At 54.5% G+C, this 19,885-nt stretch overlaps 1 protein-coding gene across 2 annotated transcripts in view; it reads left to right on the top strand.

Annotated features, from left to right (window-relative positions):
• The first annotated feature begins 8,322 nt into the window (after positions 1–8,322).
• Positions 8,323–19,885, top strand: part of GRID1 (glutamate ionotropic receptor delta type subunit 1) — a 680,012-nt gene continuing 668,449 nt past the window's right edge. For both annotated transcript variants that reach the window (XM_060080592.1, XM_060080683.1), the window contains exons 1-2: positions 8,323–8,545; positions 10,767–10,922. In XM_060080592.1, coding sequence (XP_059936575.1) covers positions 8,467–8,545; positions 10,767–10,922 — 235 coding nt within the window. In that variant the 5' untranslated portion in view covers positions 8,323–8,466. The remainder of the gene's footprint in view (positions 8,546–10,766; positions 10,923–19,885) is intronic.

Raw genomic sequence — 19,885 nt, forward strand, 5'->3', positions numbered from 1 at the left:
CCAGGTCTGAAGGAAGAAAGGGGAAGGGGAAGAGTAATGTCTTTCTCCTTCTGAGGTGCTTGCCTTTTAATTATCCAGGAGCAAAGCTTCAGCCAATGTCATTTGTTCCTTCCCTGTGGCTGCCGTATCAGATGACCACAGATGAGGTGTCTTAAAACAACAGAAATTTATTGTCACGATTCTAGAGGCCAGGAGTCTGAAACCTGGTGGGGCCATGTTCTCTCCAGAGACACTAGAGGAGAACGTGTCCTTGCCTCTTCCACCTTCTGGTGGCTGCTGGCATTTCTTGGCTTGTGGCTGCATCACTCCAATCCCTATCTCCACGGTCACATTGCTTTCTGTCTGTGTGTCCACCTCTGCTTCTCTCTCATAAGGACACGTGATGGAATTCAGGGCTCACCCAGACAATCCAGGACAATCTCCTCATCCTGAGTCCTTAATTTAACCACATCTGAAAAAACATTTTTAAATAACAAGGTCACGGGACTTCCCTGGTGGCGCAGTGGATAAGAATCCGCCTGCCAATCAATGCAGGGGACACGGGTTCGAGCCCTGCTCCAGCTCCACATGCTGTGAAGCAACTAAGCCTGTGCACCACAACTACTGAGCCTGCACTCTTAGCCTGCGAGACAGAACTACTGAGCCCACGTGCCACAGCTACTGAAACCAGTGCGCCTAGAGCCCGTGCTCCACAACAAGAGAAGCCACCGCAATGAGAAGCCCGCGCGCCGCAACGAGGAGTAGCCCCTGCTGGCCGCAAGTAGAGAAAGCCCGCGTGCAGCAACGAAGACCCAATGCAGCCAAAAATAAATAAATGAATAAAATAAATAAATAAGATGCAAGGTTTACTAAAAAAAAAACAAGGTCACATTTACAGGTTCTGAGGATTGTGGCATCAATATCTTTGGGGGAACCACCTTTCAGCCTATCATACCCATTAACTGGCCAGGGATTTTGCTGTACTGAGCCTCAGTGATCTCACCTGTAGATTGGGGATGTGAACCCTATTCTAGAGGGTCTTGTACTGATTACCAACCATATGAGCAGGTGACGGGAGGACTGGGCCTCTCTGTGGCTGAGCCCTGCCCCTCCCTTCTGATCTCTGAGGGCTGTTGCCATCTCCTAGGGCAGCTTCTCCCTCCAATCCCCTTTTATCATTAATCTCCCCTGGTTCTGGAGACAGTTACAGTGAACCTGGGAGGCAAGCAGACCTTTATCCCCATCTCCAACTGATTCTTTTTCTGGCATTGCTGCTTCTCTGCAGTGAGGTGTGTGCACGGCTGCTGTACCCAGGCCTGGCACTTGGCAAGTTCAGAACATGTGAGTTCCCTTCTTCTCCTGGGGTCTCCCCTTGGGGCTTCTGCTCTCTCCAACTCCCTGTCATGTTTCCCCCCACCAACACGCTGGGTCTCCCTCTCTATTTTCCAGATGAATGTCTGGGAATTTAGGGACCCTGTCCAAGGTTGCCCAGCATATCAGCGATGGATCCAAGGCCTGTGCCATCTCCCTGCCTCATCTGAAGGAGCACTGGGCAGTCCCTGCTCCAAGCCGAGTCCTCAGAAGCATCCTCAGGAGGTAGCACCTTCATCCTTTGGGGTTACAGGGTGCTAAATGCGCCATGACACCCAGACAAAGAAAATCAATCACAATTTCATTTCATCACCACGTAAAAGAAGAGGTTTACAGGCAAGAAAAATTGCTCATGGAAATGGGTGTGTCAATGAGCAGGGTGATCTGATTTGTTAGGGTTTGCTTCTAGCTGGAGGCTTGGGTCTGGGGAAGAGGTTATCTGCCAGATGAGCCAGGGCTCCAGGCAGATGTAGCTCCCCCAATCCCTGCCCCTTGGGAAAGGGGAAGCTTGTCTTTGAGAGGCTACAGGCCCACGCTGGTAAGAGCAGCAGGGCTATACCTGACTTGGGATGGGATGCAGTGGGTGGGTTGAGCTTCTCACATTCATTTCAGAGTGCCTGTGGTGTGCAGCTCCCAGCCCAGTGGGAGGGGTGACACTTGGGTGTCCCGTCACAGATGGAAGCAGGCCAAGTCTGGGGTCCAGTAAGCCTGGGGGCCCCACCTCACCTATGGACACCCGCAGCCCCATCCGGCATGAGTGCAGAGGACATAGGACTGGCACAGAGTGTTGTGTGCAGAGTCAGGATGGGTCAGCCTCCTGTGAGCTCCCTGGTGGCCAGGGACACAAGGGCTTCACCCCTCTGTCTTGACTGTCCATGGTGGATCAGTGGCCCTCTGGCTTCCCTAAGACGGCCACTGAGGACATGCATGTTGACATGTCTCTGGCTGCCCAGGGCCATCTCAGGCCCCTGCTCTGTAGAGAGAGACATGTCTGACAAGTAGTGAGACTGGCCTCAGCATCTCCCACCAGGACTATTCTGGCAACTTCCATCCTGGCCCCTCCACATCTTGCTGCTTTCCCCTCTGTGTTCCTTTATATGCATCTGCCTCCATACTTTTCCTCTTGATATTCTCTCTGCTTGGAAAGTGCATCATCTTCCTTAACTCAGCTCAGGGGTTCAACTCAGCCTGTGTAGAGCCCACTGAGGGACCCACTGCAGCAGATGGGAAGGGCAGAGGGGGACCATGTCTTGGGTCTGGAGCCTTGGCAGTGGCTGATGAGGGTGTGGAGGCCTGAGTTTTTCTTTGGAAAAAGGCAGGCTAGGTTTTGGTTCCCTGCTACTTGGTCCTTCCTGGGGAATCAGGAGTTTCCCCAAGTGAAAAAGGCAGAGTTGCAGGGCCCAGGGGCTAGGGACAGAAAGGAGAAGCCTCCTCAGGCCTTGTAGTGGGGGACCAGGGATCCCAGCATGCAAACTGGGAAGGGCTTGGACCAGCCCTTGGGCTCAGGAGAGACTGTCAATGCTGAGGTTTTCAAACTTTAGACTCTCAGCAGGAGAACCCTTTCCTTGCACACAATGGACTCGGAGCACACAGGTCAAGCCTGTAGGAAGTAGGGTGAGTCTAGAGCCTTGGAAGCCAGAACTTTCTCTAAAGAACACCCTGGATTCAGGCTGGGGGACACACACCTGGAGGATCACTGCTTTAGGAGGAGGCTGGGACACAGGCTGCCCCGGGATGCCTGGGCCTGAGATGACTGCTCAGGGTCCTTCCTGGGAACCGGGCCATCCCCCCTCTTGCTGTCCTTTGGCGTTTAGTAATGCCTTTGTGCAAACTGTGGCCCGCCTCTTCTGCCCTTCAGAGGGACCTATGGAAGGGAGGGACCTTGCTGAACTCCAAGGGGCCAAGGGGAGTGCTGGACATCAGCATGAGAGCTCCAGATGGGCCTGAGCTGGTGTTTGGTCCTGCCACCCACCCTGCCTGGAGAGCCTGGGTCCAGGGACCAGACCTCTGAGGTTCCAGCTTGTTTTTGTGAAGGAAGCAACTTTTCACACTGGTAACTTCTTGGACTATCTTGGTTCTAAGCAGACTGCACACTCCAAACTGGGCCCCAGTTTATGGAACATATAATGGTGAAAAAGAGGGGCCCATGCCCTGCAAAAATGAGATGCTTCTCTCTAGGAAGGACATGCTGTGTGTGATTTCCTTCCTCCTCATTAGCCTGTGGGGTGTGGTTCCAGCAAACAGAAGCCTCATCAACAGGGCTGCCAGATGTGGCACCTGAATGTGCCATTGGCAGTGCCCTGGAAAGGGTACCTGGAAAGGGTGTGAAGGCTGGGTGTGGGCAGGGGGCCGGGACGTACTAGTGGGTCCTGCCCTGGAAGCTCCTGCAAGGTGGGTGCAGGGAGGGCACCTTCAGTCTCAATTGCCCAACCCCCAACGTGGAGAAAGCTCAAGACTAAATGAATAGAAAGCCTCGAATAATGGAAAGAGCGATGCAAAAGACTGCTGCCCTGGGAAATTGAAAAGTTAAAACCCATGGGGCTAACCAGAGTAAAAATAAAATAAAAAACATAATAATATAAAAGAAGATCAAATAAAATAAATACAAGCTGAGAAACAGTAAAAATGAGATGAAAGATGTTGGCAAGAAGGGGTAAGGAAGACAAAGTAGAGATGGAAAATGAACATACAACAGAAGACCAAATGCTGAGACTGAAGGGAAGGATGAAGTAACCAATACATGTTTTTTTTTTTTCTTAAAGAAAAACCCAGTGGGTTAAAAGAGGAAAGTAGCAGTGGGATTTTTTGAGCTCTGATTCTGGCCAACTGTGGGTTCCTTGGAGCCCATGGGTAGGGAGGGCCCAGCCCAGAATTGAAGCTTCAGGGCATTAAGCCTGGCTCCTTCTAAGATGCTGGTTGGCCTCTCCCTGGTGGTGGTGGGGGATCGACCCTGGGGCTTGGGTTGCCCTCTTCCTTATGTTCTCAGGAGAGCTGGTCTTCTGTGCCATGGCCTGCAGAGAATCCTCCAAGTTGGGCCTTGGTGTGTCTTGCCAGTAGCAACCTTCATGCAGGTGTGGGCTGAATTATCTTAGAAATCCCAGGTGGGCCCTATGCTGGCGAGGGAGGAAGGCAATCTTTCATGGTACAGTATCTTGTTTAATCTGGGGGCTTGCTTAAAGGAACATGATTGGAGAGGGGGCATCTCTTCAGGGGCTGGGTAGTGGTAGTTCTACATGGAGTAGACAGCTCCCCACGGAATGTGCCAGGGCAACAGGCTCCTGTGAGGGTCAGGATTCCAGCTGGTGCTTCCTCAGTCCAGTTATTGACTGGGGTGAGAAACAAGATGACAGAGAAAGGAGAGGTCTGCTTTATGGAATGATGAAGCTGTAAGTGACGACAATCGTGACTTCCTAGTGGACCACCATATTCTCTTTGTCTTGACATTTCACCTGCAGGTTTGGTGGCAAACTACTGGCTTCCAGTAGTATTGTAGTTGAGAGTGCTGATGGGCCCAGTTTATCTCTTTGCACCCTCCTTTCCCAAGTGGAAAATGGGAATATCGTCTCCTAGTAAAATTTAGGGTGCTGAGTGCAGTGCCTGCAAATGGTAAATGCTAAATAAATATGGTTATAATTAGTATAACCAAAGATCTCTTTAGAAAAAGCAATCACCTGTGTTGGCTGAACTCTGTGCAAATGAAGGATTTATTGACCCAGTTTTAATTTCTGTGAATGCATCTTTGTGTAGTGAGGAGCAAACCAAGAGGACTGAGTCCTGGGTGCAGCAACTCAACTGGGGCCTTGGGTAAGTTACTCCTTTCTCTGAGCCTCAGTTTTCCCCTCTGTAAAATGGGTTTGTATCATATGACCCAGAGATTGCTAATCTCTCTTCTCCAGCCAGGTTATTAGAGTCAGGGCGAACTTGTTCATCAGGTAGAGTTGCTTGCCCAGGAGCCTGGATTGGGGGAGGCAGCTTTTACAGCCCCAGAGTTTATCAGGGTCTAAAGGGACTGGGCTGGCTAGGATCAATAAGTAATTAAGGTTTTGATGAATCTGATAAAGCCCCAATAAGGCAATGTCCTTGGAAGCTGGTAATCCCAACTTCAGGTGGCAGAGAGGATTAAAATAGTCTTGCCTAGAGGTAAACAGGCATAGGGCCCCAGTGATCTCTGGGTTTGCCTCCCAGCTCTAGTAGAAATGGGACCTGTGCAGAGTATCCTTCCTGGCCAGTCAAGGTATATCTAGGCCATTCCAGTCTGGTAGGGAAAACTGGCTCGGCTTGGAAGTATAAGAGGATGAGCATTAAGAGATGAGCATCTTGGGATGGTGAAGGACCCCACACTGTCGAAATGGAGGGGAAGGTGGTACCCAGGAGAGGAGCTTCCAGGGGAATGCCAACCTGTGTCATAGCCCTCAGTGCCAAACTAGAGGGACCTCATCATCCAGATTAGAAACTGATAGAACTCTCCCTCAAACTATGTGTTTCTAGGTTGACTTCTTCACATTTGGAAGGGGGAATTGAGACTTGTCTCACTGTAATCATGCCGCCACTACCTAGCATAATAAATATCAAGAAAAACTTCTAACTGGGTTAGAAGTATCACACGTCTACTTTACTAACATACTACAGGGGTCCGAACAAGTGTGTTTGGGGATCCCTGACCCTGTGGCTCTTGACCTCAGATTTGAGCCCTTACAGGGTGAACATACCACCATCCTTCCCAGGAGGAGACGGTCTCCATAGGAACCAAACTGTTACATAATAAAACCCATTCTTTATTTCCCTTCTTTCTACATCTTTTCAGCCAGTGAATGGTAGAATTTCCAGGGAGTGAGAATGGAGGCATGGGGGGTTTGTAGAGCCCGGGAGGGGTGTGTTTTACAATTCAAGGCCCCTAAGATGGATTTCTTGAGGAAGTGCCTTTGTGTGGGCACCACACCCAGCTGGACAGCCCAGCCTCCTTCAGGCGTGGTCACTCCTCTCCTCTTGCCTATGGTCCCTTCATCCTGGAAGTCACCTTGCCAGCCCATGTGGTTCCCTGCTGTTTCTCCAACCCAGGTTCTCCTCTCCCCTAGGTTCCCCCTGCGGCTCCACCAGCCACTTCAAGGGCTGCCTCACTGTTCTCCAAGCCTGCTCTGTCCCCCTCTGCACAGCCTCCTCCCACACCTTTCCAAACTAAAATTTGCCAGTGACTTCTGTGGCAGGCAGCTTGGGACACACACATACGCGTGCGCGTGCGCACACTCACACACACACACACACACACAAAATTCTTTTTCTTCCTATCTTGGCTCGCTAACCAGCATTCAATGCCTTGAAGCCTCCCTTCCTTCTCCCTTGGTAACCTCCACTCAGCCTTTAGAACTGTCACCTCCTCCAGGAAACTATCCCCTGGCTCTTCCTCCCAGGCTGGGTCACAGCCCAGAACGCGCCTGTGCATACATAGCTTATTCAGGGTCCTTGCCACATCTTTTAATGATCTGTTTAGGTGTCTGCCTCTCCTCTGAGCGGGGAGTTCCAGGTAAGGTCTGTTGCTGAGTCTCTCTGAATCCCTCACGCCTTGCGCACGGCCCTGATCAAGGCAGGGGCCTTGGGGCGCGGGCCAACGACAGGGCCAAGGGGCGCTCCCGGGCTCGCGGAAGTGGCCCCTTGCACTAGACTCTGCCAGGCGCGCCCGGACCGAGCTTCCGCGGAATCCCGGTCCGGGAAGGCTCAGCTGTCTTCCTGAAATCTTGGGTGTGCCACGTGGAGCCCAGTCTGGAACTTGTTGGCGGGGGGGCAGGGTGGCTACGCGTCAGGCCTGCCACTTCCACGCAGGATGCAGCCCAAACAGCTTAACGCTACATCTGGTGGTGGCCGGCCGGAGGCATTCCCGGAGCGGTGGAGAGAGCCCCGCTCTGCTCTGGCCGCGAGGAGCCGGCTCTTCGCCCTGGGCTCGCGCGTAAAGGCTCCGTGCAGAGTCGGAGTCTGAGCACGCCGTCCGCTTAGAAGGCTCCTCACGTCCAGGCGCCGCGGTCACGGATGCGCCGGTTTCCGGCCATGAATTGGGCTTCAGAGTGCGAGCCGCCTGCCCGACTCCCGGCTGAGCCCGGGGCCGCGGGGTGGGGGATGGGCGCCCGCCAATGTCGGTGGGGCCAGCTAGGGTTGGAGCCCGCAGCCGCGGCGGGTCCCTTTTGGCTCCCCTTGCGTCTCGGTGCCTGCTCCGCGACGTTTGGCCGCGGCGGGTCCCTTTTGGCTCCCCTTGCATCTCGGTGCCTGGCTCAGTGCCCCGCCCGGTGTCTCTCCCGGCTACCCCTGGCCCGGCTCCGCGAGGGGCTCTCTGCCCAGGGCGGGGGTCATGGCCCAAGACGCAAGGCGGCTGAGGTCGGTGGGCGCCAGGGGGCTCCGGGAACCCTCGAGGGCAGTCGGAGGCCGACCCTTCTCCATCCTCTGGTCCCTGGCGAACGGGGGGCACGAGGCCCAGGGCCGTCAAGTCTCTGCGCGCCGCAGCCCCGGCCGGTCCCCATCGCCCTGCTAGCCTCCGAGCGTCCCTCGGGCTGGAAGCGCTGAGCACCCGGCGCCCCCTCCGAGCCACGAGCGGGAGAGCGCCGCGCTGCGAGGCAGAGGCTCCGCAGTCACGTGGTCGAGAGGAGGGCGGAGGGGAGGGAGGCGGGCAGGGAGGGGAGGGGAGCGGAGTCGAGGGGGAGGAGGAGGGGAGGGGGCGTCCTCCGCAGTTCGGCTCCTCGCCGGGGCTCAGACACACAGCGAGCCCGGAGCCGCCGCGCCGGTCCGGCTGCCGCCGCCACCGCCGCCACCACCTCCGCCGCCTCCGAAGCCTCCCGAGCCGCGGGGAGCGCCGCTGCCGCCGCCGCCGCGGGCCGCCCCCGCCGCGCCGGCCTGGGCTCGGGCCGCCAGCGCCGCCGCAGCCACCAGCGGAGCGGGAGCCCGACCGCGCTGGGCTGGGCTGGACTGAGGCGGGCGCAGGGCGCAGGGGCGGGCGCGCGGGGAAAGACGCACGGGCGGGCTTGGCTCTCCCGGGGAGCGGCCCGGGACTGCACCCGGACCGGCGCCTCCCCGCTCCGCGCTGCCCTCGGCCTCGCCCCGGGCCCGGGCGGATGAGCCGCGCGCCCGGGGGACATGGAAGCGCTGACGCTGTGGCTTCTCCCCTGGATATGCCAGTGCGTGTCGGTGCGGGCCGACTCCATCATCCACATCGGTGAGCGCGGCGGGTGCGGGGCCGAGGCTGGGCGGGGGCCCCAGCGGCGCGGGGGGTGCGCGGCGTCCAAACTTGGCTGTTCCCTGGGCCGAGGGGCTCGGCGGGCGGTGCTCCCCCGAAGGGCCGCTCCGCGCCGCCCCGCGGAGGAGATGTGCACGGGCCGCGCCGCGCTCCCGCGGGCTCCCGCTGCTCCCCGGGGCTCCAATCCCCGCCGCGGGGCCCCGCGGCCTCTGCCGACACTTAGGGCCGCGGCTGCGGGAAATACGGGGCTAGGCGCAAGTCCATACCCGCGCCCCTGGCGGGGCCGTCGGCGGGGTAGGGCCAGCCCTTAGGCGCAGTTTAGAGCAGCGGGGGCCGAAGGCGGGCAGGGCCCGGGGTCTCGCCAACTTGGCAGGGCAGGATTGAAGAGGCCCGACCGGAACCGTGCATGAATGTGGGTGGGTGGGTGTTGTCAGCGTGTGTCTCTGTTTGCGCTTGTGGCTCCGTGTTGGTGTCACTGCGAGAGGGCGGTGGGGTTTATGGGGCTATCGGAGCCTGTGTTGGTGCGTGCATGACTGTCAGCCTGTTAGAGTGGACAGAGTGTCTGCCTGTTTCTCTGGTGTGTGTCTGTGTACCTCTCTCTCTCTGTGTGTGTGTGTGTGTGTGTGTGTGTATCTGGCTGTGGCGACAGCAGCCCAATCCTGGACAGTCCCAGAGTTTCCTTTGGCCCAAGTCTTGGGGGCCGGCACATGGTCTGGGTGGTGGGAATCAGGGAAGAAGCCTGGGCCGTGGTGTGGTGTGTGTGGGGGGAGTGTGTGTGCGCGCGCGCTGAGCGGGAAGAGACCGATGGAGGGAGAGAACCGGCAGAGGAGAGAAGACGAGCTAGAGAAGAGGAGGAGGGGGCTTGTCGAGTTGGTAGCAGCAGGGGAGAAATCCCAGGAAGTTGGTCCGGGCTGGGGGACTGACAGCGATTGTTTTTGGGGAGCCCTTCTGCAGTCGCTTTTCCGGAAGTTGGGAAAGACCAGCGAGCCCAGAGAGGCTGGGGGGTTGGGAGGTGTGAGAAGGCAGGGATGATGGGACAGGCGAGGCAGGGGTGTGATGGGTGGTCAGGGACTAGGCCTGGGCTTGGTGCGCTGCAATCCCCCTGCAGGAGTCAGGGGCCGGGACCAAACCTGCTTCCCAATGGTGGTGGAGGTTGGGGGGGGGGCGCTTGGGTCTCGTGGTCAGCATTGCGGCTCTGGGTGTAGCATGGAACGGGACCTCCCTCCTCCTGCCCAGCCCCCAGCTCGGGGGATCACTGGGCCCAGCCCTGGGACTGTGGTGACCCTCAGGGCCTGGTGAGGGGGGAGGACTCCGGTGTTGTCCAGGCTGCAGGGCCAGGTTCGGTGAGTCCCACCGATCTCGGCTTCAAGCGCTGAGAGTCGGCCACGGCGGTGCTAAGAGCGCAAAGGGCCAGCCGGTGGCCGCCCCAGAGGAGCTGTTCATGGTTCTAGAAAGCCCTTTCAAGAGCGGCTCCTTCTGCGCTCTTCAGCCCTGCTGGGTTAGAAGGCAAAGGGTCTAGGGACATCCTCCTACCCCCCCCCCCCCCCCCGCAACATACACGGCAGGAGAAAAAGTGGGAGGGATGGAAAGCAGGAGGCAGAGCCCAGGGAGCTAGGCTGTGACTGAGCTGCCTGTTTGCCTGTCATCGGTTATCAAAGGTCCCTGCGTAAAGAAGCCCCCTGGCATAGGAGAGCCACTTTGGACCTGCTTGCTTAGCTCTTTGCAGAGAGTGGTGCGCAGGGCAGAAGGAAGTCATTGTTCCATTTTGGGATTGGGGCTGGGGACACTTGCCTGCAGGGGAACTTTGTGGCTCCTGGGATAGGACTCATGGGGCCATGTCAGGGCATTTAGGTGCTGCCTGAGGTCACAGCAGCTTGGCTCAGTCCATTATGTGGGGCATGTTTGATACATGAGGTGGTTTGGTTGTGAGACACTTGTGTGACCTGGTGGCAGCATGTGCCATGTGCATGTGTAACTCATGTCAACTGTGTTGGAATATTTGGGGGGCGTGTTTCTGTGTTGGGGGACTGAGAAGAGCCTTAAACTATCCTATCAGGCTGAAACTGCAGCCCAGAAGTCCTGCCACCTGGCAACCTGCAGTCCTGCCAGCACCATGACCAGAGGGCCAAGGCTGGGGTAGGGGTGGGGTGGGGAAGAGCCCTCCTCTAGGCCTATAGTCTTGACCCCTCCTCTCCTCCAGGTGCCATCTTCGAGGAGAACGCGGCCAAGGACGACAGGGTGTTCCAGCTGGCCGTATCCGACCTGAGCCTCAACGATGACATCCTGCAGAGTGAGAAGATCACCTACTCCATCAAGGTCATCGAGGCCAACAATCCTTTCCAGGCCGTGCAGGAAGGTGAGTGGCTGGCCGCCATGCCCAGGGCTAACAGGGCGGGGGCCTGCCAGCAGCGCTGGAGCCCTGCAGGGTCGACAAGGGCTGGGCCACGCAGGGTTCCCTGTGTGCCTGGGCAGTCACGGTGCCGCGCACGGTGCGCGCTCCCTCCCCGGCCCACCAAGGCAGTGGTGCGGGAGTGCCTTGCGCTTCGGGGCTGGAGCAGAGAGCTTGTGAGCCGGGAGCTGGGCTCCTTGCGGGGCGTGTCTCGGGCTTGTGCGGCTCCTTTCCAGCTGGGTGGGCGCGTCTATGAGCCGCGCGGGCGTGTGTGGCTCAGGGCTGTCTGTGTTGTTTGAGTGTGGGTGGGTGTGTCTGCGAGCAGGGTACCTGTGTTGGTGCACCTCCCCTGACCTGGATGGGCCAGTGTCTTCTTCCCTATCAACCGAGGAGCGAGGAGCGTGTGGCGCCCAAGCCCGTGAATGCGCAGCATCTCTCGCCTCGAGGCCCCTCTGTGCCTCGGCTGGCGTTTCTCGGCCGGCCGCGCTCCTCCTCCGGGTTTGGAGGAGCCGTTCTCCCTCGCGGTCCCCGCCGTGGGCGGAGGCGTCCCCGCCCGGGCCGAAGGTGGGCGCTGTTTGACCAGAAAAGCAGCGGAGTTGGGCCAGGCCAGGCTGCAGGGAAACCCTAGCCCGCGCCTGGGCCGCCGTGGTCGGCAAACTCGGCCCGCAGGCAGAGGCAACAAGTGCGAGGCTAAGCGCAGAAGCCCCCCTCTGCTCTTCCCTCCTCTCTCATTCGCTCACCTCCCACCTGGCTTGAGCCTGGGCTCTGGGCCTCAGGTGTCTCTCCCACGATGCCTGCTTCCTCATCAGACTAAGGCTCTCACTGCCCCTGATATCTGCCTGGCCCAGGGCCCCTTTCCTATCCTTTGCCCCCATATCCATGGTTTCTCCTAGTTCCATACATCCAAGGCTTTTGACTCTGAGGCCCTCGCCCAGGAGTATTGAGGACAGAGGCCACAGCTGGTGGCCGGGATTCCTCCCAGGAGGAACAGACAGGACAGTGGGTCGGTGTAGGGAGGAGGTGGTCTGGCTGAGGGCTCCAGGCAAGTTACCCTCCCTCCGCCCCTGGGCCCAGAGCCCTCCTCCGGCTCTAGGTTATATGTTGGCTGCTGGTTTTCTTGTATCTCCAAGGATAGGGTGACTCAGTGAAGGCTCTGGTCAGGGTCCAGAAGGTCAGAACTGGTGCTGGGGAGAACTTGGTGCTGGAAGGAGGTTTTGAGGAGTCTGCTATTCCTGCAGAGGAGGGAGAAGGCCCAGCTCTGCAGCCTGAAAGTCCAAGGATGTCTTGAGGTAGTTGTGAAAACCTGGAGGTCTGGATGTGTTTTGGGGGTGGTGGTGAGTGGGGTGAGGCTGGTGTTGTCTGTCAGGGGAGCTGCCACTCCCAGCCCTGGCAGATGTCTGACGTTCATTGAGGTACGAGGGAAGGAATCCCTGTCCTTCTTTGCTGTCTGATCATGTCCTACCTGCAGTCTCTGCCCCCGCATGCCCTGCCCTTGGACTTTTTTTTTTCAGTGTGCCCTCATCACAACTGTTGCATGTGCTTGGGGTGGGCTCTAGCCAGGGGAGGGTGGGACCTCCTTAGGCAGGAATGACCCTAGCTGAGGTGGGGATCTGTGGTGACACAGGCTTTTCCAGTTACATGCCACAATTTTCATAATGCCTCATGCTCCCTTGACACTGTCCCCATACACTTGTCTCTGTGGACATTCATTCTTTGTGCTTGGGAGCTGAGGACACAGCTGGGTAGCACCTATTTCCTGCCCCAGGGAGCTCACAGTGTGATAGGGAAGCCGCCTGTGTTCGCCATGGCAGTTTGGCTCTTCCACCTTCTCTGTTGACATACCTTGTTTCCATCGACTTTCTCTCCACTGTGTTGAGTATTCCATGCTCATTCATTTTGCTCCAAATGATGCCCATTGCCCCCCCCCCGCCCCCCTCCAGCAGCAGGCCCCCAGAGACTGAAGGTAATGCTCTTGCCCAGGGTTACAGTCTCAGGCAGGTAACACACATGGGTAACTGGGCAGCTGGGCCTGGAAGAACCTGGAGTGTGGGGTCTGGAGAGGCCATCTCTGTCAAAAGGAGCAGCTGTTCCATAGCTTCAGCTGACTTTACCATTTGGGAATGAAAATCCTAGTGTTATAAATGGACTGATTTTTTTTTTTAAAAGAGGAGCCCCAAATCTGGACTTTAATGTAAAACCTGATTTCTAACTGTTCTCGACTAATCAAACAATTTGAACAACACAGTACGAGCCAAATAAAACAGAGCTTTGGGCCATTCAGCCTTCAAGCCCTAATGCAACTTTGTTCTGGAGACACAGGGCTCTACGCAGGGGCCTTTTCTGGGTCTCAGTTTCTCTATTTTTATAATTGGAAGAATGTCTCAGGCTCCAAGCATGGCAGGCTGACACAGTCTTGGAAGGGTGTGAGTGAGTGTGTGTGTACATCCAGAACTAGAGAATTGGAAGCTGATGGCTGAGAGTTGTCCAGGTAGAGGAATACTGATCAGGAATACTGTATCTACCAGGTGGTAGATACAGCTCGGATGGGAAAGGAAAGGACTTCTTGGCTGGGGCGTGGCCAAGGATGAGGGCAAAGGCAGACTGGGGTTCAGTATCCATCATGGACTGGGCGAGCTCCCAATGACAACCCCCGCACCCCCGAGGTGGACCTGGGATTGAAGTGATGCTGCCCGATTTTGGCTTGAGAGGTAGCACCAGGCAGGAATAAGAGCTTAGTTCTGGAGCCCAAGAAACTGGGTTCAAATCTTGCTTGCCTCACGTGCAGTGTGATTTTTGGGAGGGGCCTGGCCCTGTTCTGAGCTTCTGTTCACATACCTGTTGAAAGGCAGTACCTGCCTCCTGGAATAATTGTGAGGATGAAATGAGATGAGACATGTATGAATTGTCTGCAGAAGGCCTGCAGTGGGTGTTCAGTAAACATGAATTCCCTCTCCATTTCTTGACCAACTGTGAATCCATCTCAGCTTCTCCTGAGGCTGTTATTTTCAGCTGTACCATTGCTTAAGCTAGTGAATTCCTGAGAGCGGACCCTAACTGACCTTTTCATTTTCAGCTTTTTGCTTAACTTTTTCCCTCCTGATTATAAAAGAAATGCTTTGCTACAATGAGTATGAATTAATTTAAAAATGTGAAAAAGGAAAAGGGCAACGCATGCTCATTATATAAAATGTGGAAGGTACAGGAAAGCATCAAGAGACAGAACAAAACCGTTTGGATTCTACCACTGTTCTTTCCTTCTAGTCTTTTTTCGTGCACTGAATCTCATAAGTGCTGAGAGTTCCTATTCTGTTCAGTTGTGTATATATATATATATATATATATATATATATATATATATATTTCATTTAACATATCATTGGCTTTTTTTGAAATCACTATGAACTATTTGTAAACATTACTGTTAATGGTTGCATATATTTTCAATATCCAAAACAACTTATTTTTAAAAATGCAAACATTTATGTTGAGATATGCTTAAGTATTTAATGAAGAAAACAAGAAACTCTACTTTGGCTTGTTGGTCCTAAGATTTATACCTGCAGTTTCTTCAGGCTGATTTTGTATCCATACAAGCTTCTTACAAGCTACCTTTTGAGGCAGTTGGTCAGTTTATGTAAAAAGATTGGATCACTTTTTAATAAAATATGCATTTGGTGAGGATTTAGCAAATGATAACACAGAAATGGTATTTAAATCTCTAAAAGGTTGTATCTTAGATTTAGTTGGCGAAGTCCGTATTAACAATAAGTGTGAAAATTTGTCTTCTAGATAGTAGAAGAGATACTAATTTGTTAAATAAAAAAATTTCATATTGCTTTAAAGTGCCTGCTCAAGGAGAGGATTATATAAATGCATAAATGCATAAAAGAACTGCCTGAACATGAGTCTCTTCTGTTCACAGAATTATCTTTTACTGTAAGTAAAAGACTTGAGTTATTGGTTATGCTGTAGATATATCTGTCACGAGTGGAAAGATAACAATTTAGGGAAGAGGAAGAAAAAAGGAATATATGTGATGCATTATTCCTTTTAGTTACAATAAGCACAAAAGTGTTTTAGGAAGACAAGGTAAAAATCACCCAAGTATAGCTTGGTGTTCACAGAATACAACAGTGAAACAATGAAATAAGAGGAAAATAAAGCACAGTGAGCTTGGTGGTGTCCATCTGATGGTCTTGCTCATATTATACTGGTCACTCCTAGGTGGTCACCCTGCCCCTTACACTCTATGACATCTGCTAGACGGTTTCCCTCCCTGAGCATTGATGCCTCTGGTGTCTTCCTTGATTTCCCTTCAGAATTATAGGTCCCGCTGAGGCTGTATGTTTGCAGCCTCTGCTGGCAGACTCACTGTTCTCCCTGATAACGGCGTTATAGGTCCCTGCCTGGGAGATACTGTCAGCATTTCCCTGGGTGTGATGTTAGAGTCGTTAAACATGCTTGCAGGCCCACACCATCATTCCCATCCACTCAGCTGCATAATTTTTCTCTTGGTGTTGAAACAAATTTTACCACAACTTTGCTGGTTAAAAACGGGAGTGTAGGGAATTCCCTGGCGGCCCAGTGGTTAGGACTTGGCACTTTCACTGCTGAGGGCCCGGGTTCAATTCCTGGTTGGGGAACTAAGATCCCACAAGCTTGTGTGGTGCGACCAGAACAAACAACAAACAAACAACAGCAACAACAACAAAACGGAAATGTATTATCTTACAGTTCTGCAGGTCAGAAGCCTGACGTGGGTCTCCCTGGGTTAAAATCAAAGTGTTGGCACTGCTGATTCCTTCTGGAGGCTCTAGGAGAGAATCCATTTTCTTGCCTTTTCAGCTTCCAGAGGCTGCCTGCCTTCCTTAGCTCCTGGCCCCCTTCCTCCATCTTTAAAGCCAGCGATGGTGGGTGGGGTCCTTCTCACAGCAAGTCACTTCTGTCCTCACACCCACTCCTCTGATTCTTCTGTCTCCCTCCTCCCAGGACCCTTGTGATTACATTGGGCCCACTGGGATAAGCCAGGCCTATCTCCCTGTCTTCAAATCAGTTGATTAATTCCATTTGCAACCTTAATTCCATTGCAGCCTTGCTTCTCTTTTTGCCATGTAGCCTAGCATATTCACTGTTCCAGGGATTAGGATGTGCATGTGTTTGTGGGCCATTTTTCTGCTACCGTGTTGGCACACCTGGTAGGTGCCTGTTGTAGACAGTGCACATCGTGACCCTTCCCTTTCTTCCGCTTGGTTGGCTGCACTTTTGCTTACTGGGTGGCATCCTCTTGTCACTTGGGGCATATGGCCATGTTTCCCTGTCTTTCAGACTCGCTCTGGAGGCGGCACACTGTAAGTCTGCGGGCCTCTACAGACTTCCCTGTTCTCTCCAATGACACACTGACTTCCTTCCTGGGGCCTGCAAGCTGCTTGTGCCTAAGGAGGTTCCTAGAGGAATCTGCTTTGTGAATAGCTAGACTGTAAGTCTGTGCCACCGTGCAGGTCCATGACCTCCATTTCTTCCAGGCCAGGTTCTTCAGACCCCCCTCCTCTCCCCGCCCTCCATCCCGCTCACCTAGAGCACAAGGTGAGGGTCCCTACAAAGGACCCTTTGTAGGTGGGGTCCCTACAAAGGTCAGTCTTTCTCAGCTGACACACAGGGTCTTCTGCCAGTGATGTTTCAAGCCAGAAGATGGCTGTGGCCATGGCTGCAGGTGCTGATGGCCGCTCACTAAATTTGGGCTGGGGACAGGGAACCATCTAGTCCCCTCTCTGGATTTCTCACAAGCCTGTGTCTATGTAAAAGAATAAGTGCCATCTTCCCTCAGCTAGACTACCGGGCTTCAGAGCTGTCCTTCATTCTAGGGTCACTCTTGTGTGTCCAAACACACACACGCTCTCTCTTCATAGACTGTACTCCTGCCCTCCCCACATCCTCATATTTAATGGGTTCCAGAGGCTCCCTTTTAGTATCCCTATTGCCGTAGCCTTGCCCCCAGATTGGGAGGTTGGACTTAACTGGCAGTGAACGGATGGGCATCTCATGCCAGGCGTGTGGGTTGGAGGCCATGGGTCTAGTGAGACACTTTTCCTCCTGCTGCCCCCAAGCTGCTGCTATTCCCATTCCTGGTGACATGGGAACTTTAACAACCTTCCTGTCTAGAGCAGCAGGTTGGGGACATTTGGACAGGTTTCTCTTGGAGGATAGCTAAGGCTATCCCTTAACATTGAAAGCCACATCTTGTAAGGGCAGACAGACTCTTTCCAAACTCTTGTAGTTGCCAGGTCAAAAATCCCCTTGCCTTGGCCCCTGTATCAGCCATCTTCTCTCTTTACTTGGCCTTTTCACTACCCAGAGAATTCTGTCACCTAAAAACTTGGAACATCGAGTCTGTACTGCTTGTTCCCAAACCATTTCTAACCCAGTCTGCTAACCTGGATATGAATCTTTTTAGACTTGGCCATGCAGGGAAGTGCCTATTTGTTCCTACCCTTTGGTTTTGTTCTGTGGTTCCCTTTGTATCAGTCAGGATAGACTAAGTTATGCCATCATAACAAACACTCTCCAAGTCTAGTGGCTTAACATAACGCAAACTTATCTCCTGCTCATGCTACATGTCAGCTTGGAGCTTGGCTCATCATGGTCACTCAGCTTGAATATTGCTAGTTGCTTGGCCCATCGTGGTCACTCAGCTTGAATATTGCTAGTTGCTGTGCCAGAGGGAAAGAGAGCTCTAGGGGTCTCCGCCTGGATGTGACACATGTCACTTCTACTTATAATTTATTGACCAGAACTAGTCATGTGGTTCCAGCCAGTTGTAAGGGATCCAGGAAGCACAGACATACTATGTGCCTGGAAAGAGAGAGAGAACTGGAAATAGTTGGTGAATGACACCAATATCTACTACTCAGGTCATGTCAAAACAACCCTCCCATTTCCTTGGTGACTCATTAAAACAACAACAAAAACAAAAGAAACAAAAAAAAAAAACCAAATAGAATTTTAGGTATTGGATCCTGGTTGGACCAAATCCATGGCTCCCATCAGTTCCCCTTTGCCCACTCGTTTACTTGTCCCTCTGCTCCAGAAAGCACCAGGCAGCCCTTTGGTGTAGGGGGACGTCAGGAAGCCTGGGTGTCTGGCCCCGCCAGGCTCCCAGAAGAGAGCCAATCTGTGTCTACCAACCTTGTCCTTTGTGAACTAGGGCCTGGATGGGCCCAGCTCTCCCAAGAAGACTTGGGCTCATTGCTTCCTAAGGAATGAGATGAAGATTGGCTATTGTGGCACCAGCATCAGCGGCCCCCACAGCTGGCCTTAAGCAAGTCTGTGTTTCCTGTGGACTCAGCAGGACTCCCTGTGGCCCTGTTTCTTCTACAGACACCCCCTGCCTCCTCCCAGTGCCCTCCTCGCCCCTACCTTCCCCCACAGCAGCAGCTCTCTCTCTTTTGCTAAGGCATTGGGCTGGAGTGGAGACTCATCTCTGCCATGGGCTGGCCTGTGACAGCTCCATTCTCTGGAGTCTGGCCTCTCTGACAGGCATGGGGCCCAGGAAGGCATCTGGGTCTGTGTCCGATATCCCATCAGTTGGGTTCTCCTAAGACCTTCCTTCCAGCCTGTAAACAGCCAGCTTCCTGGCTGATGGCCACAGGTTGGGAGAGAAAGACCCAGGGTTCTCCCTTCCGGGCCTGAAGCACAGGCAGGGTAGCTGGGAGGTGGTTAGATGGCCCTCTTCTATCTGTTTCTGGCCCAGATCTGGGCAGGGCAGGCTCCCAGTGGGTGAAGCCAGGGGCTGTCAGTTGGGGCCCAGGGCAGTCCTTATTCCAGGCTGCACCTCCTCCTCGAGCCAGATCTGGAGTATGTGGCTCTGGCTAGTCCTGTCTGTTTAGTTTACTTCCCTTACATTAGTTCTTCGCCAGACCCACCAGAGGCAGCTAGACACTGTAGCTCCGTCTCTGCCTACCCTGTGCCTGTTCCCAGCCAGAGCTCAGCCTGGCCCTTCCATGCCTCTGCGTGAGATTAGACATGGTGCCTACAAGCTGAATTGGGGGCAGAAGGAGTCTTGTTGATCTCACGCACAGACTGGGGTTCCCATCCCTGCTCTGCTTTCCGAGCAGGCTACCTCAGTTTCCTCGACTGGCAGATGGGAATGACGACACAGAGGACACTGGGATGGTCAGTTGAGGAAATGTACTACAATGCCCAGCCAAGGGCCAAGCACAGAGGTTGGGATGGTTGTTACAGTACCAGCCTGAGTGGTCCCAAGGGGCTCTTGGCCTCCTTCCATTTTCTGACCTGGGCTGGGCGGGCTTTCCCAACCCCTGCCCTATTTAGGGTGGCTTGGAGTTGATCCTGGCCTTGCTGGTGTCCCAGGAGAGCAGGTAGGCAGGTTGCTATCGATGGCATGGTTTACGTGGAGGCTTCCTGGAGCCACCATTGTGGGCTGGGGCTCCGGGAACCTGCAGACCGTCGCTGCACGGAATTGCAATATTTTTTCTTTTTTTTTTTGCGGTACGCGGGCCTCTCACTGCCGTGGCGTCTCCCGTTGCAGAGCATAGGCTCCGGACGTGCAGGCTCAGCGGCCATGGCTCACGGGCCCAGCTGCTCCGCGGCATGTGGGATCTTCCCGGACCGGGACACGAACCCGTGTCCCCTGCGTCGGCAGGCGGACTCTCAACCACTGCGCCACCAGGGAAGCCCCGGAATTGCAATCTTGCTGCAGCCTTGCTGTTCTGAGTGCACAGAGTGGCCCGAATCCAGCCAGCCTGGCCCAGCCCCTGAGCAGCTGGCCATAGTACCCATAACTTGCTCTTTGTGGTGGAAAGGGGTCAGGCGGGTACGGGTTCAAATCCCAGCTCTGTGACTGATTAGCTGTGTGGTCTTGAGAGGTCACTCGTCTTCTCCAAGCCTCAGTTTTAATACCTGTGAAGTGGGCT

The sequence above is a fragment of the Mesoplodon densirostris genome, chromosome 1 (assembly GCF_025265405.1).
Source record: "Mesoplodon densirostris isolate mMesDen1 chromosome 1, mMesDen1 primary haplotype, whole genome shotgun sequence".
NCBI classification, from domain to species: domain Eukaryota; kingdom Metazoa; phylum Chordata; class Mammalia; order Artiodactyla; family Ziphiidae; genus Mesoplodon; species Mesoplodon densirostris.